Source organism: Mus caroli, chromosome 2, assembly GCF_900094665.2.
Source record: "Mus caroli chromosome 2, CAROLI_EIJ_v1.1, whole genome shotgun sequence".
NCBI classification, from domain to species: domain Eukaryota; kingdom Metazoa; phylum Chordata; class Mammalia; order Rodentia; family Muridae; genus Mus; species Mus caroli.
Genome location: NC_034571.1, coordinates 177,466 through 198,079, shown reverse-complemented (window position 1 = coordinate 198,079; position 20,614 = coordinate 177,466). Strand labels below are relative to the sequence as shown.

Genomic DNA, 20,614 nt, shown 5'->3' with positions numbered 1-20,614 from the left:
TTTAAAAAAAGGTATTCATTTTAATCCCAGGTGTGGGACAGGGGGCTGCTTCAGACTGTCCCCAGCAACTATGATTTGCCTCGTGCTCTAGCAGAGGCAAGGTTTTGCCAGATAGCTTCTGTGAATCTGTAACATTTGAAATTCTGGGAACTTTTCATAGGGTATATAAATGCTAGGGTCCCAAGAGATGGGTTGGTCATTTGGGAAGGTTGGTTTAATAGTAGTCCTGGTTAAAAAGAAACAAAAAGAAAAAAACTTAAGATTCAGTGATCTCTTTCTCTCCTACCTAGTGTTAGGCCACTAAACAGGTGGACTAAGGGTGGAGAAGGGTGGAAGAAAGAACCCGCCAAGTAGCAAAAGTCTGGCTACCTAAGTATATAAAAACAGAAAATTCAAAGGCACATATATCTGAGTTGTCTAATATGATAGTCACCATCTGTGAAAGGCCTTTTTAAAGAATTAATTTAAATACAATTAAATTGAAATTTTAGTTCCTCAATCACACTCTATTCACATTCGGGAGTCCAGCTGCTCTATGTGAGTAATGCCTACTTGCTAGCCAATGGCCATGGTGAAAAACACACAGTTGCCAATGAACCTAATCTGAAGTCTGATCATCTTTATGTTGATCTTGGGCACATACTAAAATGTGAATCAGTTACACTGTTAATTAAGCTAGGATATAAAGAAATAGAATAGCCAAGGAATTTTGCTCTCTATTTTTCAATTTTATTCTGCATGATTTACTCATATAACCAGTAAAAGTAATAAAGCTATTTTCAAATTGAACGATGACAGACAAATTGGTTCTCTTTAGTGATATATATTGGTGTCAAGTAACAAAGACAGCAAAGTGTGTTCGCTGTCCTTAAAAACTCTGAATTTCAGCCAGTCTCTGGGGAAAGTCCTGCTCTGGGCCAAAGGTGAGGTCACCATCTCAGAGGCAAGTCTCAATTGACATCTGATCACTGTTTTAAGTATTTTTTGAATGAGGGAAGCCCTTGGGCTAGGGCTGTTAACATATTTTTCCATTTAGATTTATATATTTGACAGGAGATCAAATTTTAGAAAGAGTAGCTTTGAGCTATCCCTTAAATTTTGCATGATGAGAAATCAGAGTTACTGTAAGTTTTTGCATTTTCTCTCTGACTCTATGCAGCCAACTAAGGGAAGTGGCCATAGTCAATCCCAACAACAAATAGCTGGATACACTGCATTTTCTTCAAATCTTTCCCCTCAATTGAGGGTAGTACAAGAAGGGTTGTTTTATTATTTTTTGTTTCTTAATTCTCATACCTTGTACCTGTAACCCTAGCACAGGAAAACAGAGACAAGGAGTTCAGTCCAGAAGACACAGTGAACTCAGGTTAGACCAGCTTGGATTGAGATTAAGACCATCTCAAAATAAAACAAACAACGAAAGAACATCTAAGGGTTATTTTTTGTGACATATTGAGTCTTTTTGTTTTCCTAAAGAATTCTTAATGTGCATTGCCAAAAGCAATCTATAGACTGACTGCAATTACTGTCAAAATTCCAACATTTTTCCTAGAAACAACAAAGATCCAAAAATTCATATGGAGGCACAAAAGACACTGAATAGTCAAAGCCAGACTGAGCAAAAGGAACAATACTGGAGACCTCATTTCAAGATGCACTACGGGCCACAACAGAAACAGCATGGTACTGGCACAGAAACCAACTTGTAGGCCAGTAGAACAGATAGAGGCTATGGAATAAACACAATGACAGTCAGACCTAATTTTTAACAAAGATGCCAAAAGCCTATTTTGAAGAAAAGCCAGCCTTGTCAACAAATGTTGCTACAAAACTGGATATCCAAGTATAAAAGAACAAAACTAGATCTGTACTTCTCACTTTACAGGAAAAGAGATCAAACCCTAATATGAGACTGCAACTTTGAAATTGCTACAGGAAGCATAAGGAAAGCACTTAAGATACTGGTGAAGATGCTTTCTAGAGGTATCAGGAAATGTTAGAAAGAGTTGGCAAGGGGCTGGCAAGATGGCTCAGTGGTTAAAGGCGCCTACTGCCTTTCCGAAGGTCCCGAGTTCAAATCCCGGCAACCACATGGTGGCTCACAACCATCCGTAAGGAAATCTGATGCCCTCTTCTGGAGTATCTGAGGACAGCTACAGTGTACTTACATATAATTAATTAATTAAAAAAAGAGTTGGCAAATGGAACTGATGGAATTAAAAGGCTTCTGCACAAGTGAAGTGATAGCTCATGGTGGAAGAAAACTCTTTGCCAGCTATACATATGACAGAAGTATCTAGACTCTGTAAAGATTACCAAGGAACCAAACAATCTAGTCAGTAAAGGGTCAAAGGAAATGAACAGGCAGCTGTCAAGAGATGAAATACAAACAGCTAATAAATATTCAAAAAATACAGCTCAGCATTCTTGGCCACTAGGAAATAGCAATTAAAACACTGAAATTCCATCTCATCCCCAGTCTGAGAGACTACCTAATATTAGTGAGTAAACACAACAAATGGTAACTAGGATGGTGGGGGAAAGGCAGCCCTTGTCTGTTGGTGGAAGAAATGTAAATTAGCCTAACCAGTATGGAAATCAGTACAGAGGGTCAATAATAATAACAGCAGTAACAGTAACAACAACAATAATCAGTAACAACTATTTTATGAATCAGTTATGCCACTCTTGGGAATATACCCAAAGAACTCTAAATCAATATAAAACCTTTTATTAGTTTGTCTCAAGCTTTTTTTTGAGACAATGTCTGCTTTTAATCACTGTGAGTTTAATGACTTAAACTCAAGGTTTTCCTCAGCTTCCAAAGGCCAGGATTACAGCCACCACATTTAACTAAAATTTTTGTGGTATCAGGGATTAAATAAAGCCAGATAGGTATGCATAGTGGGCAACTCCTCTACCAGGAAAGTACATTCCTGTACCACCCCACCCCCAGTTTCTGATTGCCACAAGGTGAGCAATCTGTATTCCTTAAGTCATTCTATGCTGGGCTTCTGCCCCACCAGTCACAAACTGAACAAACGGACCACAGCCAGAAAGCCCTGAAATTGTGTGTCAAAAAAATAAAAAATAAAAAAAAAATAAAAAAATCAATCTTTCATTCTTTAAACTGTTTTTCCCATGTAATTGTCACAGTGATTAAAAAGCTGATTTTCATAGGATGAAGCTAAGGAGTCCTCTAGGATGTAGTTTACAAATGGAGAAAACATTCCTTAGTAGGGCAAGAAGACCTTAGGTTTAAGTAGACAACATTGTGGTCATCTTCAAGTTTTTCCAAATCCCTTCAGAAACTGAGAAGGCAGAACAAATCAAGACTGAGTAGAATAGTTCATATTAAAGACCCTGAATTACCTCTGCAGCCTCACACTGGGGTTTGCAAGTTCCTAGCAGAGTCATCCTGGAGACAACCTCTCCCCACTGCCACCCAGCACAGGATTGATATCTTCAGTCATTTGGACTTTTCATTGGCCTCAAAGTTTTCAAGTTTCCTCAAGCTCCACGAATCAGGTGGTAAGGCAAGTCACTGAAGGGATCTTTTTAGGAAATCCTCAATTATCTTACTTCTAATTGTCCATATTTTATTTGAAAATAATACAACTACATTGTTTGAGCTATTATCTCACTACTTAAAACTGCCAATCTCCTCCTTCATCAATGTTTTGAGAATGCATGTAATTTTTAGAATGGTATACTGCTACCATACTTGGGTGGACCAAATTGTTGATGTACACACTTCCCATGACAATGATGACACTCAAGTATTTTATAATACTTATGCTATTGCTTTAAATTAAACACAAAACCTCACATTCTGTTTATGGGCATTCAATATTACCCATAAAATAAAATATAAAGCTAATGAAGAAAATTCTGCAAAAACAAAAGCATAGTGGTAGCTCACTGTGTATTTTTCCTTTATTTGAATCTACAGTTTCAACACAGTAAGCTAGAATAACTCCTAGATGCATTATACTGAATGTTGGGTGTATATTAATCCTTTCAAACCACAGGGGAGCTATTGAACAAATTACAGCTCCATGTACTGACCATGGCCTATTGGCTCAGAAGTAATACTTTGCCTATTAGAGGTAAAACATTATCTATTCATTCTCCAGAGGCTCTTTATTTGTTGTTTATTTAAACTAGTGGAGAATGAAGAGGCCAAGTAAGGAAGGAAAAGTTTTCCATATTTTAACACTGACAAACTTTAGCTACTTAAAGAAAACTTGGGTTTCTATGGAGCACTATCAATTTATGAGCCAAATAAAACAGAACGACTTCCTTAAATTGTACTGTCTAAATTGAAATCAAAAGAGGAAAGCAGTTCAACAGAGCAGAATAGTTACTTCGGTTTTGCTAATCTCTCTATACTTTAATATATAACAATTACTCCGTTATATTAATTTTTTAAACTATAAGTTATCATGTTGCCTACTCTTGGTTAAAACAACCCAATCTACTGGGCAGCTCTAAATTTTGATTGAGCATCCTAATATATAATTAATGTGCTGATGTATAAATCTGGAAACCTCTTAACTGAGCCCAAAATGCATGTGGATGCTCTTATGGGAACTTCAAACAGCCTACCTATAGCAAGGCATCAAACAATTCCAGATCAGTGGTTGCAGAGAAGAGTATGTCTTTGTACCAAGGGTATCCTGGACTTTGTAAGGAAGGAAGCTTGATTTAAACCCCCCCCCATCCTAGCATACCAATTACACAGAACAATATAACTTGAAGAGAGATAAGTCCAGGGTCTCCCCAGAAAGATAACCTACGGGTGCTGAAGTTCCTTGAGTTATCTATCCACCGGCGTGATATGGACTCACTTCCGGCAAGACGGCTAGTGTTTCAAAAATACACTCATATTTAGCTATCACAGGCAAATTTCTATTACTCAAACAGAACTCAGGCTAAGATATCCATAGAATTACCTCTCTGGGCTTAAAAAAAAAATCTAGACTTGAATGATAACATTCAGTACTTGCAGCTGCCACTGAACTGTTCGCTGAAAACCTTAAAAAGCAACATGCCAAAGGGGAGATATATGTAGTCAGCTTTTCTTTTTTGACATTTGTCATTTGATATCTGATAACGTATTCAAGATCAATACAGCCTCCTTTCTTAAAGCTTAAAGTAAACGTTGAATAAAATACAAATACTTTAAAGACTCTCCATGAACTGAATAAATAAGCCATCTGTGACTCAGGCTTCCCTATCGTGTTTTTTAGGCTGACCCACTTCTCCAGTCACCATGGTTCGCAGAATCTCACTTCTAAGGGGCAGCAGTAACAGTTCTGTGCCAGTGCATAGTTTGAATCCAACAGGGTAAAAGGCTGAGGCAAACAGCACCTACAAAGGGACACCGGTCTTTATTTAAAATGATCCTCCAATCCCCGCCTCTAAAACAGAACTTCAATACCAGCCTTAACCAGAAGCAGTCTTTTCTCGAACGGAAGAAAAAAAAATCAAGTCTGTAGGGGAGAAAAGAGGGCAGGCACAGATTGAGAAACCGATCAAATGTTAAAGTACTTGCTACATTTGGCTTTGGAGATCAGACATCAGTTTTGCAGGAGGGGCAAGGTCGGGGCCGCGGGAACTCGGTTCACCGGTCAGCTCTGCTCTAGAAAGCTCTGAGGGCACGCTCAGAGGCCGCAAAGCTGAGTGCCCTCAGGCGTCGGCTGAGACCTGTCTCCCTCCCCCTCTCCCCCTCTCGGCGCCCCTTTCCGGGCCTGGGAGGCAGAACTTTGCGCAGTTCGTCGCCTGCAGCCGAGACCGCCAGGGGCGCATCCCTATCCCACCCCCACCACCGGCTCTGCGGGTTTCTTCTCTACAGGGGGTTAGTGGCGGCTGGGGGTGGGGGGGCGCGAAAGTACTAGAAGGATGCCAAGGCACAAGTGGAACGATTTGCATCTCCCTCGCCTTGCAGGTCCAAGACGCCGCCACCGCAAAGGGAAGGGCCTTGCGTCCTTGTTAAGTTCCCACCCGAACCACTCGCCGTGGTTGGGTGAGGCCAAGCCAGCGGGGGCGCGCGGCAGGTGACTGTCGCGTCGCGGGTTCCCGGGCCCGAGTCGCAGTCTCCCCGCCCACCTCAGCCCTCGCCCACCACTGCGTGCTCCCCAAGAGCTGGGAAACCTGCACCTCACAATGGTCTCGGGTTGAGGCCACCGCCAAACGGAGCCTCCGGTCTAGGGGCTCCCGCACGCCACGAGCGGGCGCCGGAGCCCTGAGGTGCGAGCGGTCCCCGCCCTGTCGCGCCCGCGCGCCACCTCCTACCCTTTGGCGTGTTCGGTCTCCTCCTCATTGTCTCCGTCTATTCCGCACGTGTCCTGGTCGTCCAGCTCTAGGCTTTGCTGGCTGGCCGCAGACTCGCTGTCCTCCGCCATCGCGGCGGCTCCGAGCGGCTGGGGAGGCGGCGCTCCGAGCAGCAAGCTAGGCGCGACAGGGCGGGCGCGGCCGCAGCTCCCTCTAGTGCCGCCCACCCTCGGGCAGCGAGTCTCGAGTCTGTGGCCCCGCCCACCCCTCCAGTCACGCCCATCACAGCCGGCCCGGCCCCACCCACTCCCTTGCGGCTCCCGCCTGTCTATGCAGTCCCGCCCGCCTCAGTCAGGGCGGGCCCCGCCCACATTGCGTGCCTACTCCCGCCCTCTTCATAAGTTCTCCCACTTCAGCAGTCGAGGCCCCGCCTACCTCGCTTTCCCACTTCCGCCTATTTTAGCGGGTGAAGACCCGCTCCTCTCGTGGTCTCGTTTCCGCCTGGGCTAGCGAGGCTCCGCCCACCTCGCCTTCCGTTTCGGCTCCACTCGGCCCGCACTACCCCGCCCACCTCGCTCGCCCGCTCGGGCCTCCTCAGTGGGCACGGCCCCGCCCACCTCAGCCAGCCCGAGGGCGAAAGCACGAGGCCTGCCCTTCCTCAGTCTAAAGCTGTGAGGTGGGGCGGTGGGGGAAATGGTGGAGCCGGAGTGGGAGCCAGAGGCCGAGGCCGTAGGGCGTGGGGCGTGGCCTGCATGAGGATGCGTTTGTGGCTCCAAGGCTAGACCTGGTCACTGCAGGTTGGCTTGCCCGGCTGCGCGGGCAGCCTTTGCGACCACTGGCTACAGATTCTATATGTCTGTGTGCCTCAGCGCTCTCGACTTCTGCAGGGATTTTTTTTTTTTTTTCACTCAGGCCTGCGATTCCCTAAAGCTCTCCCTGCCTCTTCTCCCACATGTTCTTCAAAATTTTCCATTTCACGCTTTAGTATCTAATCCTTATCGAGCCAAAGCTCTGCCCTCCCCACCTCCCCGCTGCAAGCAGCCTCAGAGTCCTCAACAGAAAATGACTGGAGTTGTTTTTTGTTTGGTTGACTGGGGTTTTTGTTTGTTTGGTTGGTTGGTTGGTTGTTTTTTTTTTTCTTTTGCTTGCATGTTTTTGTCTAGCTGGGTTCGGCTGAGAACAGAATGAACATTTTGTGAAGCATGGTGAAGACACCCAGATTAGGGGGATTGGGTCGTTTTAGGCAAATCTGTCGGTTCTCTCCTAAGTGAAGGTCATGACCTAGACCACCAAGGAAACCTGTATGGGCAGTGTTGAAATCGTCCTCCATCAGGAAACAGGAGAGGAAGTAAGCCAAGCATGGTGGCCCATGCCTGTTATCCCAGCAGTCCTGGAGGTAAAAAGTCCCGGAGGTCAAAATGAGTTCTTTGAAGCCAGCATCCACTGCATACGGAGTTCAAGGACATCTTGAGCAACAACAGACTCCTCTCAGGGAAAAATAAAGGACAGGGGGATAGAGGAAAGAGAATCTCCTGCGTGTACCAGATAAGGCAAAGGTGAAATCCATACTGCTGTTAAATGCTTCCCACAGCAGGCACTCGGTTGCTTTCCAGAGACATGGATTTTTCAAAGATCCTGCCAGACCACCAGAAGACTGTGAGGCGGTTTTACAAAGGCAGTTGCTGAGAAAGTTACCCAAACTCTGTAACGAGGGGAAAAGTCCCTAAAAGCCACCTGAAAATTTTAGTGTAAAGCGAATCTCCCCCAACACACGCACGTGCGCACACACACACACACACACACACACACACACGACTATGTGGTTAACATGCAATGAGCTGGAATGACCTAGAGACAAAACTTGCAGAGTAATTTCAAAGCCCAACATTTGTCTGACCTTCTTGGAGGAAGTGTAAGTGGGACCCAAAGATGGAGAAAATGCAGTTCTGTGCTTAACAATTGCAACTATTTCTCAGACAAGGTCAAATGTGGCCTCTAGGTTAGGACTTTAGGATAAAGTCGGGCAGAGATGACTAAAGTTCCTGACCCTCATCTTTATGAACTGAATATAGCTGAATAATTAACCTGTCAACAGAGACCTAACCAGAAGGTATGAAGTCAGTCATTTTAACCTGTCAGAGGACTTGGTGGCAAGACAATAGAGACTGGGGAAATCAATATCAAGATTAACATATAAAGGAAGCCAATAGGCAAAGAAAACATGGAAGCTTTCCCTCCCACCCCCTACCCCCAATCCACATAGCACAGAATAGAAAAACACATTATAAGCACATTATTCAAATGTGTGAGAGACTGGTGCTTTCTGAATGTCCTGTGAAGGTTTCTGTGTCTTATGAGGCCCTTCCCTCAGCCCACTAACCCACTCTGTTTCTCAGGAGTGCCATTTCTTTCTTAGTAAAGTAACTATTTCTAACCGTGTGTTCCCCAGTGCAGTTTCTTATCCCAAGACACAAGAGTCAGGTGCTCTCTGAACTCAGAGCGACCCATGTCTATAACAGGTTCAAGCATTTTTCAAACTCCCAAGGCAAAAGAAATACAGCACACATTTATTTATTTTAACTTTCAACAAACATTACCTAAGAAACAAACAAACAAAAAAAGTAAATCAAGAAAGCAAATAATTCTGGAGAAATGAAGAGAGGACATTAGAATTCAGTAAACATCAGAAAATAATGACAAGCAGGGAACATTGTTCTGCAGAATGCAAAGGAACAGGGCCAGACATTTGCACAGGGTTAGATTGAAGCCTTATATAATCCAAATGCTTCTCTGCAGAATATTAATCTTTTACAGGAGAGAAAAGTTTGTGGCCAGCCCCGGAGGAGTCCTAAATTCTATTGTCATGTGCAGAAACTCACCTCGTCTCCAAAGGGCTTTACTTCTCTCTCTGGCTTCATCCAGGAGTCAGAGCCAAGTGTCAGTGTCGGGAAGATGAAATCCAAGTTGAGGGGAAAACACTTGTGTAGAGTGTTTGCCAGTGTGTTAAAAGTGTCCCGTGGGACTTTCTCCTTCTGCTTGGCTTATCTTTTTATGGAATACAAGTCCAAGATTGTGTTGTTGATCTTGTTCACTTGTTTTTAAAGTATATTTTTAAGCATCATAAAATATGCAGTGTAGAACTTACTGTCAAACATTTTGTAAGCATATAGGTTGGTTTCATTTCACACCACCAATATGTAGAACATTTCCCCTTGCTGAACTACACCTCTATACCCATTAAGCAACTCCTTGGTTACATCTTCTGGTCAGACTGTGGGAACTACTGGTCTACTTTTGTGTATGTAAATCTGACTACTGTAGAAAGTCATATGAACTCTTCACCTTTTTTTTTTAAGACTGATTTATTTCACCTAATATAATGGTCTCAACATCCTTTATGTTAAAGCATGTGTTGGCGCTTCCTTCCCTTTGAAAGCTAAATACTATTTCATTGCCTGTATGTGTTATGAGTCCATTCATCAGTGGGCATTGAATTTTTTTCCATTCTTTGGGTACTATGAAAGCAAGACCTCGCTTTCAGTTCTGGTGAACAATTCAAACAGAAGTAAAGTGGCTGAATCATATGGTATTTAAGTTTTTGAGAAACAGACAATGGTGTCTATACACAGCTACTCTATGTCCATTCCTGTGAATACACAAGGGTTCTTACTTGTCTGTAAGACTTGTCTGGAGACCCCAATGTTTGTCCCTCCTATTATACTTCTTTCCTTTCTTTTGTCCAACAACAGCAGTCCGACTGGATGGGGATGACATAATTCAATATAACCAGGGACACATAACATGCTTAGATATAAAGCACATTTTAAAGCCAATAATAAATATTATGTTTCCATGTTTGTGTGTGCAAATGTACATATAGGTATGTCTGTGTGTTTGGAGGCCAGAGAACAACCTTGGGTCTCATTCCTCAGGTGCTATCCACCAGTTTTTTGTTTTGTTTTGTTTTAAACTGGCTTGAAATTCAAGCATGTAGGCTAGGCTGGATGGCCTGGGAGCCCCAGGGATCCTGTAATATTTGCTTTTCTTGAACTGGGGTTACAAAAATGTGTTATCGCTCCTAATATTTTTTCAAATGTAGCTTTGGAGGATCACACTCATGCTTGGAAGGCAAGCATTTTCCTGAGTGGGGTATCTACCCTGCCCACTAAGCAAGTTTTTGAAGCCACATAATTCAGTTATCTGTAGCAGAATATTCTATAAGAAATGTACACATGGCTTTAATTACAATGAGAAAAAATTATAGAAGTGTAAAATTATACAATTATACAATCTATCTGTGGGAGATTATATTACACATATTAGTTGTAATGCTACATGATACTGGACCTCAAAAATACATCTGCGTGTCCTCTCCTTTTTCCCTTCTGAAACAAGAAGTGGGGTTGGGACTAAGAGATATGACAGCAAGACGCCAAAGGAAATACCTGGTTAAAACTAGAGATATAAAGATTCATCTTGAGCCTACGTTTACCAAACTAACTTGTTTCTCCAGAAGTTAGAGGATGTTAAAACACCTGAAGAGAGGAACTGGGGAATACAGCGTGAGGAAATGGTCCAGAATTCTATTGAGAGGAATAAGAATATGGAAATCTCTTAATTAAGAGATGAGGTTCCTGAGGCCTTGCATGCTTCTTCTCTATCCCTCTGAGTACTCCCCTACTGTGACCACAGCTTGGCTTAGCCAGATCTGGTCTCCTGTTCTGGTTCCACTGGATAACCACAGGTATATGATGGAAACCAGCAAAGTCAACATCATGCCCCATTTCCCTCAGGCTCGAGAGAGCTAATGGCCATGGCTTTAAGATGCCAAAAATCACAGTATTTTATCACATAGCGGTACCTACCGTCTTAAAGCAAAGACCAAGGGAAAATCTTTTTGTTTTAAATGACTTGTTTCTTATTACTAGATGTAATTACTTTCTGTGTTCCTCACAGAATGTAAAACTCATTCCAACCAACAGAGTGCACTGATTGTTCCTGACAGCGAATCTTTAGACTTGCCCTCGGCTTCATCTCTTACTCTTTTAAAAAATATTTCTTACCTTGTGTGTGTTGTGATAGTGTCAGATCCTCTAGAGTTGGAGTTACAGACAGTCATGAGCCACCATGTGGTTGCTGGGAATTGAACTCAGATTATCTGAAAGATCACCCAGTTCTCTTAACCGCTGAGCCATCTCTCTAGTTCTGCCTTCATCTCTTTCTAAATTCCATACCTTGCTTGAACTTTTGCAAATTATGTTTAGGCCAGGAGTGGTGGCACATGCCTATAGTCCCAGTAGCTTAGGAGGCTGGGGGAGGATTGTGCTTGAGAGTTCAAGGCCAGTATCTTGGATGTCAGGCAAATTATGTTTGAACTGAGCCTTGGAGAACATACCTGTAATCCCAATACTAGAAAGACTGAGGCAAGATTATTAGTTCCAGGACAGCCTGGGCTAAATAGCTAGAAAACCCTGTTCAAAAAAAAAAAAAAAANAAATGAAGAAAAAAAAAAGCTGTACATTTGAAATATATTTTTAGAGCAATTCAAAGTCTTTCACCTCTATTGCTTATTATTTTGTGTATATTTTTCTTATTGTGTGAATGAGTAAGAAGGTGCCACAGTATTGTATTATATATATATATGTGTATATATATGTGTATATATATATACATGTATGTATATATATCCCAATGTTGTGAGTCTATCTGGACTGCACAGGACAATTTGAAGCCTAAGTATAACCTCACTGAAAATCCTGAAAGATGCAGAGATGTTCATGGAGGAGGAAACAAGGTTTTCTTTTGGAACTGAGAGGCTCCTTCCTTCTGTAAAGAGGGCCTCTTTGAAACAACACTGCTTTCTGAACTCAGAAAGCACAGGCACTGTCTACCAGCACATCCCAGGGTACTGTGCTTCCCATGCTCATTTCTCAAAATACATACAGATGGAATATGCCTGAGTCGTGTTATTATAATTTCTTGCTATAACTTCTAGAAAGCCAGCGAATGGGTAACTCTACCTCATACCTCATTTCTCCTGGTTTGTAAGCCCCAACACCTTCTCCATAGTCCAGTTGCAAAAGCACTGAGGTGCCATTTCTCCTACCATGGGTTTCCTGTGAACTCAAGGTAACAGTGCTAGGAAAGAGAGACGCAGTTTGACTAAATTCTCCTAGAAATAGAGATTTCTTCCAGGGATTCCATGTGAGCTCCCTGTTCTCTTGCCTAGTCCTCCAAGAGCAAGAAGAGATGGGAGGAGTGGAAGGGAGAAACTTGTCTACAAAGGCATAGAGGAGAAGCCATAGAGCCAAAGACCTTTGATGTGTAATAGAATGCCATCTTGGTAGCTCTGAAGCAAATGATAAGGTGGGCTATTCCCAGGGAGGAAGATTCAGTAAGGTATCCACTTGAATTACTCTGAGTAAATAGGACTTTCAACCATCCCCAAAAGATGGTCTTAAAGGTGAAGATGCCATGAAGGAAGGAGGAGGCATGGAAGACACTCAGCTACCCTACCGTTATTTGAGACACTAACATCAGTAAAACAAAGAGTAGTTAAAGGGAGTCAAGGTGCCTCTCAGTCATAAAGCATTTTTCTAGCATGTATAGGGCCAGGCTCTGACCCCTCCCCGTCCTCAAAAAAAATGGGGAGGGAGTAAGGACAAAAAAAGGGACACACATGGTGTACCAAAGCTGACTCACAGAAAGCTCAAATACACCACTCTCTTCCCAACTGTGGGCTCAGTGATGTGGTTTGTTAGCTTGATATTGACAATCTACAATGACAGAAATCAATTGTTGCTAGAAACCAAGACTCTCACCCAAGGGAAGCCTGATTTCCATCCTTTAACAGCACATTGCTTCTTTTGTGCTTTAAAATCTACTGATCCCAGATAGATGAGGAGTGGGGGGGCAGCTGTGAGTAGTCATGTGACAAAGCAAACAGCCAAAGTGTTTCTTTTTGTTTTGTTTGTTTGCTTGTTTGTTTTTTGTTTTTTTTTTTTTAGAGATAGGGTTTCTCTGTATAGCCCTGGCTGTCCTGGAACTCACTTTGTAGACCAGACTGGCCTCAAACTCAGAAATCTGCCTGCCTCTGCCTCCCAAATGCTGGGATTAAAGGCGTGCACCACCATCGCCTGACGCCAAAGTGTTTCTTGCAGAATGTAATGAGTGGATATAGGGAGGCTCACTGCACAAAGCAGTTAATTTCCCTATATTACAACTTTTCCCTTAATAAAGTGTTTTTAAAGGCATAAAAGACAGCTAATCAAATCCTGAACTCACAAAGGAGTAAACAATGTCCTTTGTCTGAATTTAGCAATCAGGGTTGCATGCTCACTGATGCTGACTCCAGAACCAGACTTTACAGTATCCAGCTTCCAGACGATAAGCAAGAAGAAGCTCTCTAGCTTGCACCTTTGGGCCAAACTTCACAACTAAACTTCGTTGAACTGGTAGTCTGTAATCTAGAAGGGTCTGCCATCTGCAGTCAGAACAGCCATTGCAGACCCTGAAACAAGCATTAGCGCCTGGTGTGTCTGTTTATAACAGAACCCTTGGAAAAGAGGTTATTTGCTAATCATGACCTTGCTTTCTATTGAAAGATAAGCAAACCAAAAAGAAACAAACCCTTTCTTTGCGGTTGTTTTGTTCCAGAGTCAGAATCTCACATATTCCAGACTGGCCTTGATGTTTGCTTTGTGGCCAAGGATGACTAACTCTGAGCCTCCACCCATCTAATGATTGCATGTGTGTACCACCAAAGCAGATTCTGTGCCACGCTGGAGTATTAAATCCAGGGTGTTGTGCATACTAGCAAGCACTTTACCGATTCAGCTACATCCTCGGCCCATAAAACCAAAATTTAGCAGTAACAATATCTAACTACTGTTCACTTTTAAAATCCTCAGTGATTCAGCCATGTATTTTAAATTTTAATTTGTGACGGGAGCAGTACAAGATTGCCCACTTCCTCAGTCTTAAAGTGCCCAGCAAGGTACCATTTACTCTAAGTGCAGTGTCGGAAAACATATCCTCTAGAACTTCCTTTAAACAGGTTGGAAAATACGTTTTGTGTTTACTTTGCAGGCACTATTTTCCAATGAGAAGATGGAGAATAAGAGAAATTAAAAGAATTTACTTACAAGTGCAAACTTGTACAGCTATTATAGAAATCAGTAAGGCAGGCGGTTCCTCAGAAAGATGTGACTCAATCTACCTCATAGATGCAGTTATACCACTTCTAGGCATACACCCCAACGCTGTTGCATCTTACTAAAGATACACTTGCTCAACCATGTTCATTGCTGTATTATTCACACTATCCAGAAATTGGAAACAACCTACATGTCCTTCCACAGGAGAATGAATAAAGAAAATGTATGCATGAACTGGGGTAGGGGCTACTAGAATGGGAGGGTGGGGAAGGGGAGAGACAGAATTGAGTGGAATTTGACAGGGGGATAGAAACAGTGCAATGGAAACTTCCTAAAATATATGAAGGCAATCCTAACAAAGTCTTCAATCCAAAACAGAGTCCCCAAACTGGCCATCTTTTATCACCAAATGAACCTTCCAGTACTGGGACTATATACTGGATTCATCCAATTGAGTTGTTGGCCAAAGGGGTCCCATGGAAATCCCCAAATAATCCAGGCTGTTGTCAAGATGATAGGTTGCTCTCCACAAGCTGACAGCAAAACCCCCATTGCTGCAGATAATACCCACACAACTCATTGAATATGGAACAGTTGAGCTGGTACTCCTATGTTCTAGTGTCTTTGGTACAGGCAGGTACTCCCCAGGCTACCAAAAGAGAATCATACACACCAGCTCAGCCAGCAGAACCTGTGATCTACAGTGCTGTTCTGCCTGCAAAATATGCTAGGGTAGTGGTGCACAAAGCTTGTGGGAATAACCAACTAATGTCTGATTTGACTTAAGGCCCATGCCACAAAATGAAACTCACACCTGATGTTGCTTGGGTAATCAAGAACTAGAAATTAGAGAGCTCAGAGACCTAGGGCAAAACCAAATACTTTTTTTAAAAAGTAATGATAAAGTGACTCCTAATGATATTGTGCTATACTTCTAGATCAGTGCCTTAGTCAGCCATCACTGGAGACACCTCCTCTTGCAGCAGATGGGAAAAAATGAAAAAAACCCACAGCCAGACATTCTTCAGAGAGGGAGAGAGGGAAGGAGGGAGAGAGGAGGGGAGGGAGAGGGAAGGAGAGAGGGAAGGAGGGAGGGAGGGAAAGAGAAAGAGACAGAGAGAGTCAGAGAGGGACAGAGAGGGACAGAGAGGGACAGCGAAGGACAGAGATGGAGAGAGAGACCATGGAACACACAGCTCTACATGGGACATCTCCTTCAGATTCCTCACCTCATGGCTCAGGAAACCCTAAGGAAGAGGAGGCAGAGCATGAGAGTCGGTGGACCCATACTCAAGATATGCATGAAGCAGGATTTAAAACCACATTTGTGTATCCCTAAAGCCTTACCATCTTCTGTCTGCTCGGTATTTTCTGCTGTCCATAGAAGATGTTTCTTTCAATGTTATTAAGCAGAACTCTTCTAATAAGAGTTTTACATTCTATTCTATGTATAATTATTATACCCTGATAACATATTATGTTAATATACATTATTATATAGTGCAGTGAATAAAGTATATCTGTACAATTATTACTTTGGTAATTAAATTATATGTAATTATGATGTTACTGTCTATCATGATCATATATTACCACTGCCTTTTTTTTCCTCCAAAGTACTTCTGCTCTTGTTTTATTTCTACAGCTTCTCTTCTTATACCTCATGTGGTTATTAGCATTTCCTATAATAGGTGACAAATGAAACTAGGGGAAATTACATCCCTTCCTTAAGATAAAAATAGATCCATTATTGTTAAAAGAAGATATAGACTTTGACCCTGATGTCAGGGCCACATTCTTTCTACTTTATCATCATTATGTCGCTGTGTTCGTTTGTTTGAGACAGGCTCTCTTTATGTTCCCTCGACTATTCTGAAACTCACTCTGTAGACCAGGCTGGCCTTGAACTCACAGATATCTGCCTGCCTCTGCCTTCCTAGTGCTGGTATTAAAAGCTTGTTCCAATCCAGCAGCTATCATTATATTTTGTAGTGATCATACAAGATGATACTTTTCATTATGATATTTTTTGTACCTGTGTATCACTGTGCCTTGCTCATTTCATCCCCATCACCCTCCATTATACCCCACATCCTTTCTCCTGGCTCTTATTTCTTTCTTTCACTATTCACTTCCCCAGAACAGCTAGGGACCTGCAGCTTTAGCTCTGGAATGATGTTTTCATTCAGCCTTTTGACTAAGCAAGTTGGTTTTTCTAAGCAGAGCTCTGGGCTGTGGCTAAGGCTGAAGAATGAACATCTGGGGCTAGTGAGCATGCAGGGAAATGAATGGGCTTCTGCCCTGCTGGCCAACGTAGAAATTAGTAAGCCTCTCTGGATATAAGTCAGCACTCTGAATTTGAGAGTTATACATCTATTAATTAAATCAACTAAAGGTGGAAATTATTTATTATGATTAAGTCTGTACTGAACATGAACAGACTTCTTATTCTTAGAATAATATGAAATAACAACTGGTTACATTGTATTGGACATTATGAGTCATATAGAAATGATTTAAAGTATAAGTGCAGATATTCATAGGTTATATACAAATACTACATCACTTCATGTAAGGCAGTGGCTCACAACATGTGGGTCACACCCCTTTTGGGTGTCACAGATATCCTCATTTACATTATGATTCATAACTAGAAAAATTACAGGTATGAAATAGTAATGAAATAATTTTGTGGTTGGGGGGGATCACCACAACAAAAGAAACTGTATTTAAAGGATCATGGCTCTAGGAAGTTTGAGAACTCCTGATATACTAGATTTGAGCATCCATGGATTTTAGTATTTACAGGTGATTAGGATGCTGTCCTAGGACCAGTGTCACTTGCTGAGAGGGATAGTACTCTGAAAGGTCTGCAGAGACATGCACTGCAACAGTATTTGAAAAACAAGATATTAATGGAATTTGAGGCTCCACCCCCAAAGCTGATCAAGACCAGTGACTATAAAAGGTGACAGGACTCAGAGACTGATAGTCACCTTTCCCACCCAGCTTAGAGTATCAAACACCCACTAGAAGACCACTAAGGTTGGAGGTAAGAGTTATCCCTTCCTGCCTCCGAGTCCCCATGAGTGGGACATTAAGAGCATCAGGGACTAGGGAGATGGTTCAGTGGGGGAAGGGCTTTCTACAAGCGTGAGGACCTGAGTTCAGATGCCCAGAACCCATGTAAAAATCTAGTTGTGATCACATTTTCCACCCCAGAACGAAGGGGTGGAAATATGGATCCCAGGGGATTCGTGGCTAGACAACCCAAATAAAGCAATGCGTTCCAGATACAGTGAAGAAACCTTGTCAAAAAAAAAAAAAGATAGAAAACCATTGGGGAAGAAATCTGACATATACATACACACTACACACACTTGCACATATATATCACACTCACACACTCACTTACACCCACATTCACCCACAGGAGAGCTTCAGAGACCAATGCTTAGTCCTGAGGGAGATGCTTGATAAGATGTAGAATCTTGTTCATGAATATAACCCCAGAATCTGTCCAAAATTTCACTAAGGGTAAGGTCAGAGAGGCTTGAGAGATCATGATTAAAATCAGTGACTTAAAAATATAGCCATTTAACTTAGTTAACTAACTAATTAATTAATTCTGAGAAAAGGTCTTGCTACGTAGTCCTCGGCTGGCCTGAAATTTGGATTTTTCTGCATCAGTTTCCAAGTCCTGGAGTATAGGCTTTTCCCACTATGCCTAACTCAGCCATTCTATGTTATTAAATCAAGTAGCAAAGAAAACCACGGTATTTGATTTATTTATAAACAGAATATGCCTGCCAAAATACTACTATGGGTTTTAAAAACTTATTTATTTTTATTTTATTTTATGTGCATTATGACCTGCATGTCTGTCAGTGTGAGGGCGTCAGATCCCCTGGAACTGGAGTTACAGACAGTTGTGAACTGCCATGTGGGTGCTAGGAACTGAACCCAAGTCCTCTGGAAGAGCAGCTAGTGCTCTTAACCATCGAGCCATCTCTCCAGTCTCCGTTTTTTTGTTTTTGTCTTTTTTTTTTTTTTTAAATAAAGCAATAGAGGGCTGATGAGAGGACTCATTGGGTAGACACACTTTCCATGGGGGCCCAATAACCTGAGTTGGTTACCCAGATATTGTAGCAGAAGGAAAGAACTGACTACAGCTGACCCTCTAAAGCCTTCAACTCCGTCATTTAATTTTATTGTAAAGAAGTTCTCTCTCTCTCTCTCTCTCTCTCTCTCTCTCTCTCTCTCTTCTTTCTTTCTCTGTGTAGCCCTGGCTATCCTACAACTCACTCTGTAGACCAGGATGGCCATGAACTCAGACATCCATCTGCCTCTGTCTCCTTAATGGTGGGATTAAAGGCATGTGTCACCACCACTCAGCCACAGTCATTTCTTAATGTCCTGTTTCTCTTTTCTTTCCTCTGTAGTACTGGGGATTGAAGCCAGGGTCTTGTGCATGCTAGGTATGTCTGTGATTCCTCACTCAGTTCTATGTTTTCAGCTTTTGAGATGGGGTCTCATAAGTAGATCAAGGGCACTCTGAACCCACACTGGAGCTCAAACAGGCCTTTATCTTACATTCTTCCAGTTGTGAGTAGCTAGGATTGCAGGCCTGTGCCAACTCTGTGGAGGACAGCCACTCCTGTCAGTTACTCCAAAGTGGGCACGGGTTGGGGCTGTCTCACCCACCACCTCACATCCACAGTTGTGCTTTTCCTCCTTCATGTAACAGGAAGCATGCCTGTTGGAGACTTGGTGCTCATGAAACCTTTCTTGATCATAGAGACAAGCTAATCTACAATGAACTGGTTTATCCCCATAGTCTAATGTATATATTAGGAGTATGTTTGCATAAAAGCCACCTGACTCCATAATAAAGTTGTTTATACACTCCTGTCTCTGTTCTTTACTCCTACTGGAATCCTTTGAGCTTCATTTTTGGTTGGCAGTCTTTAAATGAATGGAAAAAGTTTATGTGAATCGGGTTTGGTCGCCATATTAAAGCACACAGGCAAGGGTATAGTCTTTTTTTTTCCCTTTTTTCATTTTCTTCTGGCATAGCACTGCCTAATCCATATACAAGATTAGATAGGCTTGTCCCTGACACACACTGTACTGTCAGATTCCATCTGTAGCAAACAGATCTTTAAATAGCAAAAGACCAGCCAGCCAGTGAGACTGGAAAAAACCCAAGTGACCAAGGATGTTTGCACGAAAGTGGAGATCACCCAAGGAAGATGATTATAAGTCTCTGATTAGCTCTGGATGTTTGGGCTTAAAGACTCATAGTAATTGTGATAAAGTGCACATAAAATATGGCTTCTTAAATTTTTTTTTTTTTTTTTGGTGTGTGTTCCAATGCACACACTGGTGCCGTGTGGAATCCAGAGGAGGATGGCAGGGTCTTCTCTACCACTCCCTACCTCATTCTTTTGAGACAAGGTCTCTCACTGAAACTGGCAGCTAACAAACCTGGTTATTTGGCACACCAGCTGGTAAGCTGGCAGCTAACAAGCCACAGCAACCCTCCTGTCTCTACTCCCACAGTTCCAGAGTTATTAGGCACATCCATGACCATATCCAGCTTTCCTTTCCTTTCCTTTTCCTTTCCTTCCCCTTTCCCTTTCTTTCTCTCGTTCTTTCTCTCTTTCTTTCTTTCTTTCTTTCTTTCTTTCTTTCTTTCTTTCTTTCTTTCTTTCTTTCTTCCCTTTCTTTCTTTCCTTCCTTCCTTCCTTCCTTCCTTTCTTTCTTTCTTTCTTTCTTTCTTTCTTTCTTTCTTTCTTTCTTTCTTTCTTTCTTTCTTTCTTTCTTTCTTTCTTTCTTTCTTTCAGACAGGGTTTCTCTGTGTAGCCCTGGCTGTCCTGGAACTCACTCTGTAGACCAGGCTGGCTTCAAACTCAGAAATCCACCTGCCTCTGCCTCTGCCTCCCAAGTGCTGGGATTAAAGTCATGCGCCACCACTGCCTGGCTTCATATCCAGTTTTTCATATGGGTGTTGGAGGTTTGAACTCTGTTCTTCATGTTTGCACAGCAAATTCTCTTGTCTGCTGAGCTGTCTCCCAACTCCCTTAATAATTTTAAAGTGTAGAGCTAAATGGCATTAGGAATGTCCACGGTGTAATGCGGCCATTACTATCATCCATCTTTAGAGCTCTCTTCCTGGTGCA

General features: G+C 42.3%; 1 protein-coding gene across 4 annotated transcripts in view; it reads right to left on the bottom strand.

Annotated features, from left to right (window-relative positions):
• The window catches only part of Nmt2 (N-myristoyltransferase 2), a 43,261-nt gene extending 36,740 nt beyond the window's left edge, over positions 1-6,521 (bottom strand). For all 4 annotated transcript variants that reach the window (XM_021154409.2, XM_029472588.1, XM_029472591.1 and 1 more), the window contains exon 1: positions 6,298-6,521. In XM_021154409.2, coding sequence (XP_021010068.1) covers positions 6,298-6,407 — 110 coding nt within the window. In that variant the 5' untranslated portion in view covers positions 6,408-6,521. The remainder of the gene's footprint in view (positions 1-6,297) is intronic.
• Between the last annotated feature and the right edge of the window lie 14,093 nt (positions 6,522-20,614).